This window comes from Ixodes scapularis, unplaced genomic scaffold, assembly GCF_016920785.2.
Source record: "Ixodes scapularis isolate PalLabHiFi unplaced genomic scaffold, ASM1692078v2 PGA_scaffold0__279_contigs__length_252992795, whole genome shotgun sequence".
In the NCBI taxonomy this organism is placed as follows: Eukaryota; Metazoa; Arthropoda; class Arachnida; order Ixodida; family Ixodidae; genus Ixodes; species Ixodes scapularis.
The window spans coordinates 214,109,370-214,128,733 of NW_024609835.1; the positions used below are offsets into that span (position 1 = coordinate 214,109,370).

The following is a 19,364-nucleotide window of genomic DNA, read 5'->3' on the forward strand; positions in this document are numbered from 1 at the left end:
TCTTTCCATCTGCACACCCAGCTGCTTTGGAAGATATAGGCCCCCCACATACAGTAAAAACTCGTTAATGCGAACCGCAAGAAGAAGCCGCCTCAGTTCGAATTAACGAAAGTTGGAACAAACGAAAGTGAAGTAACGGCCTTTCCTTCTCCCGACACAGCACGGAAAACAAAGTCGTAACGCTCGTGGAATCGGTGCAGCCACCCATCTGAAGCAGCAAAGTCGTCATAAACCAGCTGCTGGGCGAAGTCCGCTGCCTCGCCAGCATGACTGGGCCGCCCAGTGGAATATCGTGTGCACGCATGTCCTTAATCCAAAGCAGAAGCGTTTTCTCGAGGTCGGGATACTTTCTGGGCCGCATCCTCTTCCTTTCGTTGGCAACTTCTGCCGCCATAGCGTGCTTTTCGGTATTGCACGCTTCTTCGCAATTTCTTGCTTAGACAAGATTCCGGCGTCCGCTTCCCGCAGGATGTCACTCTTGTTTTGGCACGGTATTTGCCGCGGGCACACGCCATCGTCAAGTCGCAGCTCTGGGTCCGGCGCCACACCACCGATGTCCGCCGAAACAAACTTTAGCCGAGGCTTAGCAACACCACAAGGAATCGCGACGGCCGCTACCCCCAAAGCTGAAAACAAACACGTCCGACGGAGACTGCCGAGACAGACGTGCGTGTGTGTGTGTGTGTGTGTAGGTGTTCTAAAAGAGGGGGGGGGGGGAAGGGGGAGGGGAGGAGAGGGTTTAATTGCGTGTGCGCACCGGAGACTTTTTTTTTTTTTTTATGGGCGGGTCGGCGCACGCAAGGAGTCTCGGACGTCACGTGCACGTAGCACGGAGAGGATGCAGCCGCCGCTGCCTTCTGGCCGCCTCCGCGCCGGTCCTTCTCTCGCCGTTCTCTCCGTTTCGGAGGCGACGCAGCCTCCCGTGTAGGGCAAGTTTCTAGGAAATCCGGGTCGTCTGGTATATGAAAGTGGCTGCCGGGGACATCCCAGCGAAATCTGTTTGCCGGCAAATAATCTACCAAAGACATGGTAAATTGGTTTCGGATGAAAACGGGTGAAAGTGCCCACTTTTTTGATCGTCAAATCAGTTCACTGCACGTACTTTTTGAGGATTGCAACGTCGTCCCGAGCTAAAACTCGCACTCACGAGAATGCCGCTCGAGTGGTCTCGTACCTGCTCCGGCCCAGACTTTTGCCTGTCACAAATATCAAGTTGCCGGTGATCGCTGCCCACCGTTTTGGGTCGTCAAAACAGTTCGCTGCACGCACTTCTTGCAGAATTGCAACGTCGTTTCGAGCTAAAACACGCACTCACGAGAATGCCGCTGCATTGGCGGCCGCCATTACAAACTCTGTCCCCTTGCTCGTCTTGGCCTCCTTGACTTAAGCGGTTCCCCTTGCGTCGGCTTCCAGTGATGCTTGGTGTCCGGCAAACGAGAGTGGCTTCCGGTAGGATTCCAGCGGCGGGTAATCGAAAGTGGTTCTGGTAAGCTTCCCGCGAAAGTGGCTACACTGGTTTCTGATGAAAATTAGTGGAAATTAACCCGTTCCCGCCGAATGTTACTGGAAGTTTTTGCCGGATTTTAACCGTCAGCGGCTCCGGCAAAAGGTCCAGCGAAATCTGGTCACTGGAAGTGGCGGCCGGTAATGTTTCCACCAAAAAACTGGTCAACTACGCTGGTTTCTGGTGAAAGTGAGTGGAAATTAGCCCGTTTCCACCGAATGTCACTGGAAGTTTTTGCCGGAATTTTCAATAGGGTAATCATCAAATATATACGGTAAAACAAAAAAATAACGACGAAACTTGTTATGACAAACATACGACAGTGCAACGAATTACGCCGGCAGTTTTTCTTTGTTTGGTTTTGTATAAGCGTTGAAGGTGGGTCTTATGAAAAATCTGATATATAAAAAAAATCATATTTGAAAAAAAAATTTTACCTTTTTGAAGTACAAATGCCAGATTGCACATGACTTTTTCAGTAGACTAACAAGGAAACTCTAAAAAGCGTTAATTCTTGAGTATTGCGTGGTCAAATACACCAACCGTATTTATAAAACAAAGAGCATTATGAAGGCGATTATATAACACGTACTGTTTTTTAAGCACTTTGCATTTTTTAACGAAAGCTCCACATGTCGCCACTGATAGAAAATACTGAAGGAATCCCAGTCTTATGTATTGAGAAGGAACGCGCTTGGGACATTATTTGTAATCTGACGAAAGGTTTCGGGCTAGTGATTGTTCCAGAAATATGCCTATTCAATAATTCGACATTATACGTACTGTCCTTCTACGTGTATTCACAAGCTGTTGCCGCGTGCAATCTTTAAGTCACTTTAAGGCACACAGATTTTCAGGATAATAATGAGCAATGATTTAGTTGCGCCATATTGTGTCGTAAGCTACATATGTTGGTGCACGACCAACTATGTGATAATGAAAGAGGGGGTAGCGTACTCTGTAAACAGTAGATATATTAACGTTTGCTGATGTGTCTGCAGATAGAAGTGTGTGACAGTGATCCGCAGGATCCGCAGTGCTTTCATCGATTCCCTGTAATATTTACTGTGTTCTCAGCCCTACACTTTGTATTTGTTTAAGTTGTTTTCGCTAAACAGACCATTTAACACGTACAGTAGATGTATTGGCCTGCATCCTGCAAAAAACGGGATAAAAATTGGATTCGCATACTTAATTTGAAATATGCACTCAAATACTAAGCTTTCACATTATTTTTTGTATTTAATGAATAAGCATTGCTAGTTCGGGAAACGTACTGCATTCCTGGAGTGGGAGAGGGAGAGCAGAAGCAAAGACGGGACAGATTTTTTGTGTCTAGAGTGTGATTTCGTATGCTCGTGGCTTTAATGAGCAAAACGTATGATACGATTCATTCCTGAAAGTAGGGATTTGCTGCTATTAAAAAACGATTTCTAAAAATAGTTACATATCTAAGTTTTTACTGTGTTTGCAGTAGCGAAGAGCTTTGTAGACAGTACACCTCGTTACCAAGCCAAGATGGTATAGCTGTGCAGTAAATATGCATAATCATTTGAGAGTAAGGAACATATGTTTAAAGCATGCTTGTTTAACATTTTCTTCAATAAATATCTACGTTTCTATTTGCAGGCTGAAATTGACCTTCTCCTGTATGATGAATATGGAAAAATATCCCCTGGACCGACAAGTCTGCAGTATCGAGTTGGCTTCATGTAAGCAATATTTCATTTTTTGCCAGTTTAAGGGACACTGACTACAACATTAGCGTCAAATGCCAGAGTATTGTGTCACTAATGTTTACTCAATCACGGTGTCTCCTCACTCTTAATGAAGCTAAAACATAAACAGCGTACCAGGAGTATCACACCTTATCCTTACATTTTTTTTAAAGAAAACCTGAACGTAGATTCGGGCTTAGCTTAAGTTATTCATTGACCTATCGGCTGCTCTTTTCAAACCATGCTAACAAATATACAAATTCGATTAAAGAAAAAGTCAAAGTAAACATTTCTGAAATTGGAAAACAGCGCGCTAAAAGACGAAGACGACGAGAGAAGAGCACAGGACAAGCGCTGACTATCAACTGAAGTTTTATTAAAAACGGCTCAAACAAGAAAACACCACACAGAAAACAAACACCGAAACAACCAATGGCGTGTAGCTCACCAGTCATCTATATAATCTATCTCTTTTTTGTGAAGATAAACAGAAGGTTCGCTGACGCAGTGCCCCGCGCCAGCTTTTTCGATAGCATGCGCCTCCAGCACCTCTCTTTGCACTTTTGTGCGCCCCCTGGCAATGATTAAGGTATTTTGGAAGACGGGGTGACACTGGCAGTCTCTGCAATGTACGTACAAGTGACCTCCGGTCATTGACCGCAGGGAATTTGCATGCTTACGCATTCTCTCGTTGACGCAGCGTCCCGATTTTCCTATGTAAATACGTCCGCATATACGTACAAGTGACCGGAGGTCACTTGTACGTACATTGCAGAGACTGCCAGTGTCACCCCGTCTTCCAAAATACCTTAATCATTGGCAGGGGGCGCACAAAAGTGCAAAGAGAGGTGCTGGAGGCGCATGCTATCGAAAAAGCTGGCGCGGGGCACTGCGTCAGCCAACCTTCTGTTTATCTTCACAAAAAAGAGATAGATTATATAGATGACTGGCGAGCGACACGCCATTGGTTGTTTCGGCGTTGGTTGGCTGTGTGGTGTTTTCTTGTTTGAGCCGTTTTTAATAAAACTTCAGTTGATAGTCAGCGCTTGTCCTGTGCTCTTTTCTCGTCCTCTTCTTCTTTTTGCGCGCTGTTTTCCAATTTCAGAAGTCATGAACCAACTCGCTTGCATCGCCACCTTAATACAAAGTAAACAGTCTGCAATGTCTCTGGCTACGGTAATGTAAATATAAAACATTTCACGTCGATTAAAAAAACAGGCTAGAAAGAACACGCTTCCTTTCTTAGACGTGCTAAACCTTTCACTTGTTCTGCTCCAGCCTAAAATAGGGTGCGGTTATAGTTACACTCCGCCTTCGTATTTATTATCTTCTATTAAACGTTGTCTCGTTGTTTCTTTTCAAAACTACTCACATTAACAATAAAATTATCCTCACTGACAAAATATATTAACTCAATTTTGCGCCACAAGATGAATAGGTCAACAATACCTAAAAAACAAGTATTTCAGGCATTTAACGCACCCTAGAGTATCAACAGTTAGAAAACGTTTTTTTTTTTAATTTTGAGAGTAAAATGTTTTTTTTTTTTTAAATACCATGTCCGGTTGACGTTCATCTGAACCACCAAGCGACGTCATTTTAATAGGAATGCTCATGTTCGCATATGTACATGTTCCGCTCTATGTTGCATCGGTGAGTAACGGAGCCCAACTCCTAGTTGTGGCCAAACCTTTCTCACTCTAAGTTTTCAATAATTTGAGTAAACATACTTAAGTGGGACCCTTTTTTGTCCGTGAAAGCCAGGAGCGTAATTATTTTTCGCGCATTCACGCCTAGACTTAGTCCCTTTTCTTGGAATATATCAACATCTGCAACGTTTTGATTTCACGAACTTGAGATAGAGTGCTCTTGATTATGTGGTCATGCTACAATGTCTAATACCTATAATACGCCCAACTGTTGTCGACGTTAGAAAGCTCGCGCTGGGAGCAGGACAACCGAAGATCGTCTCCGTCCTTCTTGCCTTGTCAGATAAGATTGAAATGAGGATAGAACAAGAAATCCGCAGCTCTTGTCTTCTGTATGCGATATTGCTAAATCCAGGGCGCAGTATACCCAATTTTTCTTGAGTGGGTCTTAACATAGTGGTGTCTGTGTACAGATATCCTTTAAATACTCTGCGAAATTGAGGATGTTCTGAAACAGTCTGCATAATTTAAGTATAGAGGCGGTCAAATATACGGGCTATAGTCCATAAATAGCAGCGTTCAGCATTGTGAATATTTTTTTTCACATTTATGGTGATAGAATAATACATTAAAAACCTGGATGTTTACGCAGACCAAATGGGAACCAAAGCGGCCTAACTGATTACGTTCCTAACTCTGTAGCCAAGAAAAAGAGATATCATGGCTGGCATGAGAGGTGTTTCCACACCCACTCAGTCACAATAGGCAACGAGAAGTTGAGAACGGCACGAAGGAGTTTTTGCATGCTTCGCGAATTGCTTGATTACTCATTCACTTTTTTTAACAATGCTACTCGTGTTCATAAATATGTATCGGGAAATTTACAGCAAGGTGAGGGTCAGAAACGGCATAAGGGCAAAATTATCAAAGTATGTTTTAACGGAATTTTTATACATATGAGGGTGAAATGGAACGGCTTCCGAAGTAAAAATATATTCAAAAAACTTATGTCCATCTGCATTGCGTCAAGCGATTGCCAACCAACTATGTACCGTCCTTTGGAAGCTGATATTTTTGTTTCGAATTCTTGATGACTTTCTTTGATTCGTTTCAAACTTCGTCCGCGGGTTCAATTATCAAGAAAATGTAAATTGCCTGCGGCGATAAGTTCGTCCCCATATGTAACCAAGCACAAGCGACATTGTGGTGCAAAAAGTATGTGACCATCCTTGCTGCCCCTGCGGCAGAACCAGAAGTTTTTCTATTCTTAAATAACTTATACGTCGCCGTCACAGTAGGCCAATAAAGCACAACTAAATACGAAGCAGCTTAATGTTCATACTTCATTTGAGATTAAGGAGTCTGCTTCTCCGCGATGTCTTTACATTAATACTCTAGGCCTGTGATAGCTTAGAGCCATTATCCACAAACCTACTGGTCCAGCAGGATCCGCATGGATTTTTCAAACGAATGAAACCTTTATGTTTGATAGAAAACGTATGTTTGATACTACCAGTTATGTCTAGGAGCATCCTGAGCGTTAAGCCGAAATACACCTCTGCAGAAAACGTTGGTCAGAGCGCAGATTATCCTTTTCTCGGTTAGGCAGACGTCGTCGTGTGACGCGTATGATTTCAATGCGAATACTCATATCGCGCATAAACAGAATCACGTGCGACCTCATTAACCCGTGTTCGTCCGCATTTAAATTGATGCTAAAGAAAATGGAAAGTCGCGATAGGTTGTTTCGCAATATTGACATCTTCTTTGACTTGTATAGCATCAACAGTGGTAGGAGATTCGTAGATTATTCGAGAAAATTACGTCCTGGCCTTTATTTGCCGTGAGAAGGGCCTGCATGCTTGCCATCAAGCCATTGCGATCATGTTTGTGAATCTTATGAAATTCGATTTAACACTTCTTATAAGCGCACCAATTATCTAAGTGCCCCATTAATTGGGCTCGTGCTTTTATTGCGCATTGGGCACGAGTGTTGCATCACCTTTCGGCGAAAAGTCAGATCCAATCACTTGCTTTGTGCCACCAAAAATGGCGAATCTGAATGTCGCTTGATGGACTTTTGAAGTGGGCCTATTGGATAATTTACTAATAGCCTAGGATTTGGGTGATCTTTTTTTTGTGAACAAGGGAGGAACAGATGTTTTCCAAGATTTCTTTGCATTTATCTTTTATGAGTAAATGTAGTGGCAATTGTTTTATGATTTCAATGCGTTTTCGTAGTTATCACGACAGGGGTCGTACAGAACATCTGTCACAAAGTGCATTTTTTGAAATTTACAAATAAAACAAATTTCGCATTACTAGCTTGAATCAACGTCAATTGTCATCATCTAGTTTACTGCGGCAACGCTGAGACGGGTGTATTTCGTTGTTATTAATAAACCATCGTGTGAAGCTATGTTGCCCAAGAGAGCCAAGCTGGAAATGTAGACAGCAGCCGCAAAACACTCCTCTTTCAGAGCACGCCGATGTTGCCGCTAGCGTGTGTGGATTCATTTGGAGCGCCTCGTCCTGTTTACTCTCGTCTTCGTCCTGTCGTTTTTTGGCGCTGTATATACTGATCATGAACCAACTTGCCCAAATTTCTACTTTGCTCATTTGGAGTGCCCGGTAATAACCAGATTCTCTTGCGGAAGGCGAGGGGATCGGCATTGCCAAACGGGTGCCATATTTAGGCTTCGCTGCTAGTAGTTGGAATGTCATCTTGCAGTTTTGGGTCAAGTCTGGCACTCAGGCAATTATGTGCCGAGCCAAAGAAAAGCCATAATAACGGCAAAAAACGTACCCTTTCACTAACTACCACCCGGGAGAAAAGCCGTGTTAGGTACACGGTAGCCCCTCAGGATTGCAAAGCGTGTGCAAAGTTAGGCATGCAACCTGCTGTAGTGCTGCCTGTGTAGGCACCTGGGATACGCGCCAATAGCATGCGGCAACACAATCTTTGGGAACCACAGTGCTATAGATCAGTTTTGTTTCTTCTCGTCTCCTGCCACGAAGTTTACGTGTCATGTATGCCGAATACATAAGCAAATATAAATGAAAACCTGGAGCGAGTAATAAACATAAAATAGGTACAAAAATACTGAGTGACAGGCAGAATTAAAGCGTGAAAATCTTCGAATGGCGTGGTGAGAGCAAACAGATGTTTTACCCCATGCCGAAAGGTCCGCGACTGAACATTGCCCTACCTCTGTGGAATATGTCTATAGTATAATACTAGAGAATTACCCAAGAAACATTTTCTTTTGGAAATGGTTGGATATTAATTAACAAGGGGACCGATTTCCATTCGAACGCTTTTTTTTTGGAAAGGGGGTGGGAGTTAGACATGTGCCGTCTTCACCATGTATATGCAGACTTGAGAAGTAATTCGGTTGCAAGTAGCAGATAGCTTTTGATCCGCTACCTTTTAAAGTAATTCTTTATTTGCTACGTTACTTTTTCGGAAGTCCTTTGTAATGTGATTTCGTTACAAAATATTGGTAACAGATTATTTTAATATTCGTTACTTTTAAGAAAGAAATATGCTCATAATACAGTTACTGGAGTAATAGGGCCAGAACATTCAGCAGCACAAAGAGAGCAAGTTCAACAAAATAAAGACCACCAGGAAGGGGATAGTAGCCGAAAAGAAACACGATTTTTTTTATGAACGGTTACTAGAATCACTAGAAAACCGGTTAAGGCATGTACAAATACTTGAAGGACAAAAGTTAAGTAAGAATACGCCGAGTAGGCCCTCCATCGCCTTCCATCGTGTTTTTCTTCTTCTCCTGGGCAGGAGAAAGCTCTTCGACTTTATTTGTTTTTGTCTTTTACACCGTTTCACCGTATCCAACTTCTTCGACGTCTCCTGCCACCTGCAAATACATCAAACGCAGCTACGTATCCCCTCTATTCGCGGGTTCACTGCTTGCGTAACACACGATGTAGCCTCGTGCGAGGGGGTCGAATTATTTTTGTTTTTGATGTACACTACTGAATTCCATGCGCGAGGTTAAGAGCATCGTCTTGAGGTTATGGACGATACTTCTTTTGGTACACTTGTCAGGGCATGGTGGTCGCGTCCACTCCTCACTTTACAGTTAACTGTCAACATAAAAGGGGGGGGGGGGGTTGACCATCTAAGAAGTGCTGACAAAGAGGGAGAGAGAGAGAACGCGTAAATGTGGTGTGATCCTCTATTGTTTTGTGGGACCGATAGCTACTGCTTCTCTCGCTCTCTATGCTCTCCCCTGCCCTGGCCTTTACGAGTAGTGGTATGAAACTGAGGACTGATGAACGATCGATAAGCCGTAACCTCCCCTTTTTTCTCTGACTTTTCGAGTTTTCGGTCATGAAGTGCACTTCGTCTCCATGACCAGCTCTTATTCAGATGTTCAAAATTCAGGACATTAAGGAGAAAGGAAACCTAGAGTTTCAGGGCATACTTTGCTTGCCAAAAAGACACACATTGTCATCAGCAAGAACAGCAAACTCTTATCTACGGAATCACGTCAAGGTAACCTTCGACACCTGCATTCTGCATCGGCTATAGATTGTAACGTTAGAACCAAGTTTTTCCTTTCTTTTGAATGACAGGCGAGACATCCGAGTAAAAGATGAGCTTTCGCAGATCGCTTCTATAGCTCCGAAGCTCGTAGCAGAGGTAGACGCTGCTACTGAGCATGCGTACTGCTAGCTTTGTCTGTACAATTACAGAGATCATTTCCGGAGGCCGCAAGCTAGTGGGATGGCGGGTTTGGTGGCACCTCTCGGTGACTTGTTAGCTTACAAGTGAACTGAGTGCCCCTACTCTCTTTCTCTTAAATATAATTTATTTTTATGTTTACAGGAACTACCATAAGGCGATCGTATGAGACATGAGAAGTAGTGTTGAAGAACATTTTTGAAATATAACAAACACGTTTCTATTGTTCTCTGGATAAGTCTACGGAAAAAAGTAACGTGATCGTCATTTGTAACGTAGCGAGTAATATAATCCTTTAATTTTAAGCAAAAGAAATTCGTAACGGTAATTCTTTACTTTTGAGGCTCGGTAATTTTCAATTGTAATCCTTTACATGTTTCAAGTAACGAGCAGAAGTCTGTGTATATATCAGGCTTGACAGCATTAGATGAGGAGATAAAGGTTAAGGGAAGTTGATTAATTAATTCAAATCTGTTCATTAAGCTACAAGTTATTAGTTTTAGGGGAGATGTGGGAATCGCGGTATTGATTGCACTTACTATTCGTAATCAAACCAATTAAAATAACTGCAAATATGTAACTTATTTTGTATATTAATTGATAAATGTTCATGTTTTTTTTTTTATTTCAATATGTATATAAATTGCTCCCAAAAAAAAAACACCGCAAGCCCTGCCTACAATGATGCTCCGCAGGGTGACAGAGTCGCTTTATTGATGTCATCAATATCTCAGCTTCTCGTCTTCGGTGGATGCACCGAAGACAGAAGTGACGACTCGACTGAAACGGTCACGTCACACTACTCGGCGGCAGTGTGGACGGGGCTCGCAGTGCTCGTTTTGCGCATAATTCTTAAATCAGGCTAAAAAGATTTCAGTTGATCCGGAGTTTAATAACATTTGCCTCTCAAAAAAGTTGATTAACAAATACAGCAAAATTAGCCAGCTTACCATGGCAATTATCCCATCATTTAATGTCCACCGAGCCTTGAAGACACCGTGTAAAAATGGCGCTCGTCGAACTCTGACCCTTTCTTCAACAAAAGCAATTAAATGTGAAATGAAGTACCCTTAATGTAACAAGCTGTTGGACCTAACAAAAAACTAATACGTTAGAATGTGTCTCCTTTTTTATTTAAATATTTATAAAATGAGGCCTCGTTTTTGTGTAGAGGTATTTACGTGATGAGCCTTTTACCGGCCCTCATCGCAAAACTAGCAAACAAACAAAAGAAAGAAACGATGAGAAGTAGCAAGCTGAGGTTTTAGGTTAATACGGCTGCTAAAAGAACTCTAAGAATAAAACATAAACGCAATTTACATTATTTTCCAAGGTTGCTTGACGTATAATACATTGCTTACTACTCTGCGTCTTTTTATATTTACTTTTCAAAATGGTAAGTGATTTTATACCTCTTTTTTATTTCGGAAAGGGCTCTGCTGCCACGAGCCCACATCTTTAGGAGTGATTTTAGTTGGCAGAAAACAATATATTTCCCTTGATGGGTGCGTGTATAGACCGTTCCATTAGGGTCATAGCAGAGAGGGTAAAAGAGAAAAAAATGCACTCCCCCTCTCCCCCGCAAGCCGCCCGCTCCGCCGAGTGAGTTGTAGCTAGCGTCCGGCTGGCGGGCAAACTCTGTTTAAAATCGCGTCATTTTGGAACTTTCATGCGCAGATGCGCAGATTTTGGTAGCCAGTTATCGTGTAATACTATGCTAGATAAAAAGACTCACAGGGTCCAATTGCACTGTTACCTGCGTGCAAATAAAAAACAAAAATAGAGAAAACTGTGTCAGATTGGCCGGTCTCTTTGGCGAAAAGAAAATCCCGTTGCTGTACCTTTTTCACTATACAAAAGTTCGTACTGGTGTGGGCCTTTAGCGACCATGAGTGGAAGTCTGAAATAATAAATAAAAACGTGCTCTCCTGGCGCAATACACGCAGTAGTTGAGGGTAGTACTGCCGGCTGACTCAACTGCTATTTAAGTAACGAAAAAAAGATATGCTAGTTTATCTTTTAGCTAAATAGAACAACAGAGAGCTATAGGCTGATTTTGGAGTAGCCAAAACTATTCTAAGAACGCGAACCACTTCACAACGGCAGCCACGAGCGAGAGTTCGGTGTTCGGTAGAGCCCGCCGATACAGCCCAAACATGGAGAACGGCAACCTCCCGGTTTGTCGTCTGCTAGCGAAGTCGGCGGCGTGCCCTCTCTCTCGTTTTACCCCACCAAACCCGCTGAACTTCCCGGATGTGTGGAGAGGGCGCTGCGGTCGAACAAAATGGTGCCGCCCAGAGAGCGCTAAATGGAATGGTCTATAGGGCTAGATTTATTAGACTTGATTTTTTTTATAATTTTGCTTGTGTTTGGAACATACGGCTTGTTTTTATGGATAGTATTGCAGCCTTGTGTAACGCTGGTAACAAGCAAAGATGACAGTATAAGGATACCAAAAACATGTATATTTACGTTTAGACTTGCTTGAGCTTCAAATATTTCCTTACCGGCATATAGCTGAGGCTACTGCAAAGAATTTTGATGTATCTCAATGAGCTTGATACGTAATGTAATTACGCCACTCAGGACAATCTACTTCAAATTTGGGGCAACTTAATATTATCAAGTACTTTCGAAAGTTAGTATTTCGTGAACTAACCAAAATAGCTTTCGAACTGACCTGTACTCCCTCTTTGATACACGCCAGCTTATTCCTCATTTCTTCGGAATGTGATAAGGTAAGAAAAAATAAACTAATTGATTTGCCTGTGTGCTCTGTTATTTATCGGATATTTTCTCTTCTATTTCGGGGCGATTCGTACTTGTCCTGATAGGCGCATTCTACAGATGCCGATGTCGCAACATTAGAGTCAGCGGCCGCGAGGTTCTGACAGGGCTGGACACGGAAGAACGTATTCTGGTCATTTATTTGTGGCTACTTATAGGAGAGCGCGTGTGCTTGTCGACCTAGATTCCGAAGCAGAACAGCTTGCGAATGAATTCGTAGTGTGCCTGCAAACCAGGAAGGGAGGACATGTCACCGATAGTGAAGGAGGGTTCATGCAAATGACTAATAAAATAGTCAGTGACCTTATGTTTTGTTTTTACCGTGTTGAAGTTTCAGAGCAAAAAGGAAATGAGACGGCAATGTTGGTCCTTACTGCAACAAGAGTCTCAATATAGAACTGTTTTTGCTATGGCGGTCAGCTTCAAGGGAATCTCAAAATATATCGGTACTGAAAAATATTTTGAATGCAACCCTATGAGCTACTATTTGTATTTGGAATACCCTACTCAGACATTTTTCGAACTTGTCTACTGAGTACTCTATTTAATCGCAAGTTTTGCTTTCTAGATAGTTATTTTAGCTTGTATACCATTTTAAGTACTTGTTACAATTGTTGTCTTGCTAAATTTCAATGTTCTAAACCAACATTTTGTGGTAGGTTAATTAACAATATTTTGTAGGTGGGTTATGATTATTAAATTCGGCTTTTAAAAACCACCCGAGTTTTCCTACTACAAAATTCCGCCTAAGTGGCAATGACGAGAATTTATATTACCAAAATTATTATTTGCGGTTTTGGCAAAAAATAAATATTCAGAAGGTATGTCTACGAGGTAAGATACTTCTTGGAATCCGAATAATATTTGAACAAGAAACCTATCCTTCCGCCGAATACTACTATGATGATTAAATATGCGCGTTTCTCTGTTTTAAACAAAATAAGCTTTTTAATGAAAATGTATGATGCTATTTCTTATGATATTCTAGAATAATTGCCAGACTACTTCGTTTAGTTAGTTTGATAACAGATGGGCGAGTGTAAGCATCGCAAACCTCCAGGTACTTTTTTTACAAATATTACGCCTTTGTTTGGGTTGGTTTTAGGTAGTTATATCCAGAGTAACCTTGAAATCACCTGGGCTTCTGTTGAAATAGGTTATAAAAAAATATTATTGGTGTTTGTTATCTGCCCCTAATTACTCATCTAATCTTTGAATGAACTGAATGATGTCACCAGCAAAGGATCTTCTGGCTATACCATGTTACTATTTTTTTATTGAAGATTAAATTCTACCAAAGATATTATGAAGCTCTGAACCGCCCTGTACGCAACCCTTCACCGTTCTAGTCAGCAATGTTATAGATTTGTGTTCTTTTTTAATTCACCCAACTAGTCAAAGAACCCACAAAAAAAACGCAATCTGTCGCGAACACCCTGTAGAGTCCCAAAGTCAAGGAGAAAGTAAAAACTATTCGAAACTAAAAAAATACAAACTTCAAAGCAATTAATAACGAACTTCATAAGTTTTGAATTTTTTAAAGGACATTGATGACCGTAGTACACAAACGAACTAAAGCATATTCATGAATAAAGTCAGTAGTTTTACAAATTCATTCCTACACTCAGAATCGTCTTTAAGCAAAACGCTCCGTGGTAAAACCATAGCAATAAGCGCCTACCAAATAAAAGAAACGTCTGTATAAATCTTTAAACCTCTATCTAACAATGCTCTCCAGAGGGCTCACAAACTTTATTTCATTAAATACGTATCAACAATACAAAAAAGCTAAACATCACTTTCCTCGTAATACATTGCCGTATATAGCTATCAATTGATCAGAATGATTTCTGGAGCGTCATAAACCCTAAGGACGATAACAATACGACCCTCAGTGACACTGCCAAACATTTCATTCCCTCTAACCTATGTTCCTCCCCTCTTAATGATGTTTTTAAACATAACTTTTCCGCAACCACAAACGTTCCTGTGTCACCTCCGCACCAGCATGACAACATTGGAATGTATTCGATAATAATTGCACCTACTGGTGTGGAAAGAGTGATTAGAACTATGCAAACACCTTCCACTCCTGGCTGCGATTTAATTAATCCAACTTTTCTTAAAAAAGCGCCAGTTTTTATTCTTCTATCATACTATCAAAGTTTTTGCAGAAGACATATTTGACAATGACTTTGTTTGCGCTGAATGGAAAGTTTGTTAGGTGATTCTACTGCAAACACCAGGCACCAAGCATTCCAGACTGATTTTTTGGCCCATTTCTCTCGCCAGCATTCCATGTAAAACTTGGTTAATTTTCTAGTCTAATTTGTTTTTCACGTTTTCACAACATGGCTTTCGGAAAGCCTATTTATGCGAAACGCATTTAGTATCCTTCACAAATAAATTAATTGTTATCCTCGACCATTCTTCATTAACCGATTGCACTGTTTTCTAATGTTTTTCAAAGCGTTCGGTAAAGGATGTCACAAACTATTACTTCAGAAACTAGATATACTTAAAATCGATTTTAAAATTTTAACATGGGTTGAATATTTGTCTTTAATCGTTCACAGTTTGTTTCGGCTAACATTCTAAACTCTGAGCCAATCTGCGTTCACTCAGGCGTTCCGCAAGGTACCGTGCTGTGTCCTCTACTTTTTGTTATCTATATTAACGACCTACCTTCTTGCGTCTCCTTTGTGTTCATGTGCTCGCCGACGACTGCGTAGTTTTTCGAGAAAAAAAAACACAACTTGCAACGATGACTTAGAAACTCTCCAATTTCACATTAACGCTATGTCTGTATGGTGTTTCCTTTATCGTTTGTTAGTGTCCACTTGCCGGCATCGATTAAAACTCTCATAGAAAAAAGCTGTGTTCATTTTTTATTAGATTTTTGCACCTTCTGACAGAGCCCTACCTAGCACTAATGCCCAGAGTCCTCAAAACGTTATCCAAGAGGAATTTCATGCTGCGCTTGGGCCAGTTAGACCGCAGACTCCGGCATACACCGCTGCATGACGCCCACCGCTGCTGATATCGTCTATGGCAAATGATTGACAACTATACTACCCAAGTTAGCGTTTGAGTTAGGTGACCCGGCCTCCAGAATCTGAGAATCTCGTTCAAGTGATAGTTGTAGAGCTGAAGACCACTGAATGATCAGTGTTGAGTGTTATTTACTCAATGAAGTCGATCTCTCTGTCACAGTCACCGCAGTGTCGATGCGTATCGACGTATCCCTCAACCTCACGCACTTCACTATCCCGTTAAAGGCAGGTGTTTCTTGAATTTCCATCCCACAGAACCCTTTTTGTCACATGTCAAACACGGATGCCGCTCTCCATATCCCTACCCTCTAAGGAAACGCTACCGTGTTGCCCCTAAATGAAGCCGCCGTGTCAAATCCGACGTCTAACTGAAGTCAGCAGCTTATGCTGCCAAGGGGGTGATGCTGGAATGCTAAATTGTGATATAAATACTTCTAAAGGTGGACCAAATACTCTGGTTGTTATAAATGTACAAATAAAAAAAAAAAACTGGTGCCGCCATTATATATTTTTGACACTTTGTGTCAAAATTGAAGCCAAATATACACATAAGCATTTATACCTTGGGTCTCAAGCACGCAGTCCGGGGGCTGCACGCGGTGCGCGACTCTCTGGGACGCGACCACCAGGTGTTCCGTGGCTGCGATTTCGATTTTATTTACTTGTTTGCCGTTTTTTTTTTTCACACAGGGAAGAGATAAAGGCGTGAAGCCTGACGAAGTATCTGCCTCCCAATAATTCAACAGTCAACAGTGCAATGAAAACATTAAGAGAAACATGACATACTCAGTAAAAAATAAAAATAAAAAAGAAGGCACAATGAAACGGCTAGTTAAACTTACAACAGTGTGAACTGTAAAATTAAATAAAATTGCACAATAAAACAACTAGCAAAATTACATGTTGCACAACAGGCATGATTCGTAGGGTATAGCAAATGTATCGTCGTATGACACAGAAGCGTCATATAGCTAGTATGAACATAAAAAGCCGAGAAAAAAAAGTATGCGAAAATAGAGAGAGAGAGAATGATACAACATAAATAGGACTGATCGCCACCTTTAAGTTTTTCAATGAAAAATGATCGACTTTATGTCAAGAGCCACATTTGTAGTTAAGTATAAGTGCATACCAAAAATAACAAGTTAGCATTTATTACACAACTCAGAAGCTTATACCACTGCCCACCAAAAAGCTTCCGCACTGTTTATTGAAAGCATAAATTATTTTACTGTAATCCACGCTCATATCTGTTCTATCTAGCATCCTGGTTGTCTGAAATTACTAAGTTTGGCGGCCATAATTGGCTCTTATTGAATGCATCCTTCGTTTTGGGTCTCGCGGTTAGTACGGACCGCAACTCGCTTTTGGTGTGCAGTATATTCTGTGTTTGTAAAGTCATTTTAAGTGCTTAAATTAGTATACTTCGTCTGCCCTAAGCATAATATATTTCACGAATAGGGGTTGGGTTCTTATGTTTCTGATGTCTCCTTTATTATTTTCGTATCTTTGAAGAATCCTCTTCTGCAAGGTGATAAGTTCGGCATAGTTCGAATTGATCATCCCTTTGTAATTTAAAATTCCTTAACTGATTTTAGACTAGAAAAAAACAGTACGACGTCTGTTTTAGCCAGGTGGGCAGCAAGTTTTATAGTTCATATATACTGCCCGGAACACGAGATAATTCACCTTTCAGTTTATTCACGTGACTGTTCCATGACAGATCCTTAGTAGACCATTCACCGAGTCATTTTTGTTGCGACCCTCGCTCAAGCACACAGTCTGCATACGTTAAGCGTATGGGGCTGCAGTTGAGTTTATTTACTGGTTTAAAAAATATACATACTTAGTTTTGCGTGCATTTAGCTTTAAACAATTTGTAATTATTTGGATAACTTCAAAGGGTAGACATTTGCAGCGTTTTGTAAGCTACTATTCCACACTCCAGAAAAAAATACGTTTGTTTCGTCTGCATACATTGTTAGATCGGGGGAACCGGATACAGTCGTTTTATTTTTGCATATATAAGAAAAATAAGTCGACCTAAAATTGACGCCGGAGGAACACCATGCTGTATTTTAAGTATATTTAACGATTCAACGCTTATTAGTGCGTATAGGCACCGATCTACAAGATGCGCTCGAAATAAGTTTAGAGCTATTTCGCGCACACCGTAAATTTCAAGCTTTCTAAGTAAAACATTGTGCTGCACAGTGTAAAAGGCTTCACCTAAATCTAAGAAGAGTCAAGGAGTCAATAACATAATCTCAATATTTTCAACTAATGTATTATTTATGTCAAAATGTGCTAGCTCCGCCGATTTTTGCCTTTGAAAGCCGTATTGGAACTGCGTTATTTTATTAATCGCGATCTTCAAAAGCAATCAGCTGAAATAGCAACAGGTAATCAGGAATTAAAACAAAGCATCACTGAAATTAGAAACGGTCAACAAAACATTGAATCTACGCTTACAAATATAAGCGGTAGATTACAGCTGTCGAAGAGAAGCTAGAGGTGCTAGATAGTGTTGAAGTTGCGGAATACTTCCAACACGGTAGAAGGTCTTAAAAGACAAAACTAATTATTGCAGACTCGTATTAACGAACTGGAGGACAGGTCACGGCGTGACAATTTGATTTTCCACGGAATTCCAGATATTCAGGAAACGTGGCCACAAACAGAAGAAAAGGTATCAAACTTGTTGTCCAACTGGCTTAATATTCAGCTAGCCTCGGTTGATATCGAACGCGCTCACCGTTTAGGAAAATTTTCCGGCTCAAGGTGCCGCCCCGTAATAATAAAATTTTCTAGTTTTAAAACTAAAGAAAAGGTACTTCAGGCCAAAGCTAAACTGAAAGAACACGACGTGAGTGTAACTGAGGATTTTTCACCCGCGACGCGCGAAGTACGGAGGAAGCTGACCGAATTTGCCAAAACGATGCCCAACAGTCCCTCCTTCCAGCTGAAATACAACAAACTGTCCGTTAATGGAAAATTATACACGTACGACCCTGTCTCCGATAAAATTTGTGAGTCAAGAATTCCGATTTCACAATCAGCTACTACCGATACACCAACAACTGTGCCCTCGGGACAACACGCTGCGTCATCCAGGCAACGTGATACGTCAGACACGTAGGGGTTACCGAGGGGCTTTGGTTATCGTGCATATTTATCACAAGTCTCTATTTTATTTACTAATATTAGAAGCGTTGTCAGAAACCGCACCGAAATTTCTTCTGCTATTGATTCTTGCTCTGCCGATATTGTCGTGTTAACAGAGACATGGCTTAACAGTAACATTCGTGAAAATGAAATATTCGATTTCTCCAATCAATTTCATTTCTACAGACGAGATAGGGAAACGAGGCAAGGTGGTGGTGTACTAATAGCGATTAAAAAGGAATTTGAGTCATTCGCACTTCATATTGCGTCATGCTTAGAGATTATATGGGTGTCTGTAAAACTAGCTCATTGTAGAATGGTTGTCGGGGTTTGCTATTGCCCCCCGAATGATTCCTCTACCTTTGTTACTGAGCTCTATGATGCCATAAACATCGTTATCACACGGTACCCAACATCCCCTGTATTCTTGCTGGGTGATTTTAATTATCCAGGAATCAAATGGTCAACGTCCCCCCCTTCAATAAATTCGTCCTCGTCTGTTTGCCAGGAATTTATCGAGTTATGTTCATACTTTCACTTTACACAGATTATTTCCGAACCAACCAGAGTTACACCGACAAGTGCGAACCTGTTAGATTTGGTATTAATCCCGAGTTATGCTCAGAAGTAACATACATGCCGAAAATAAGTGATCACTCGCTACTAAATTTTTCTGTGACTATTCCTGTAAAAAAGTTTTCTAGTAGAACTAAAGTGATACGTAATTATCCTAATGCTGACTTTAACCAAATCAATGATGAACTGTTTTTATTTCTA

General features: G+C 41.2%; 1 protein-coding gene across 1 annotated transcript in view; it reads left to right on the forward strand.

The window, feature by feature from the left end:
- LOC8037246 (glutamate-gated chloride channel) overlaps positions 1-19,364 on the forward strand; it is a 228,367-nt gene that overhangs the window by 147,780 nt on the left and 61,223 nt on the right. Inside the window, exon 5 of the mRNA XM_040504603.1 lies at positions 3,134-3,216. Coding sequence (XP_040360537.1) covers positions 3,134-3,216 — 83 coding nt within the window. The remainder of the gene's footprint in view (positions 1-3,133; positions 3,217-19,364) is intronic.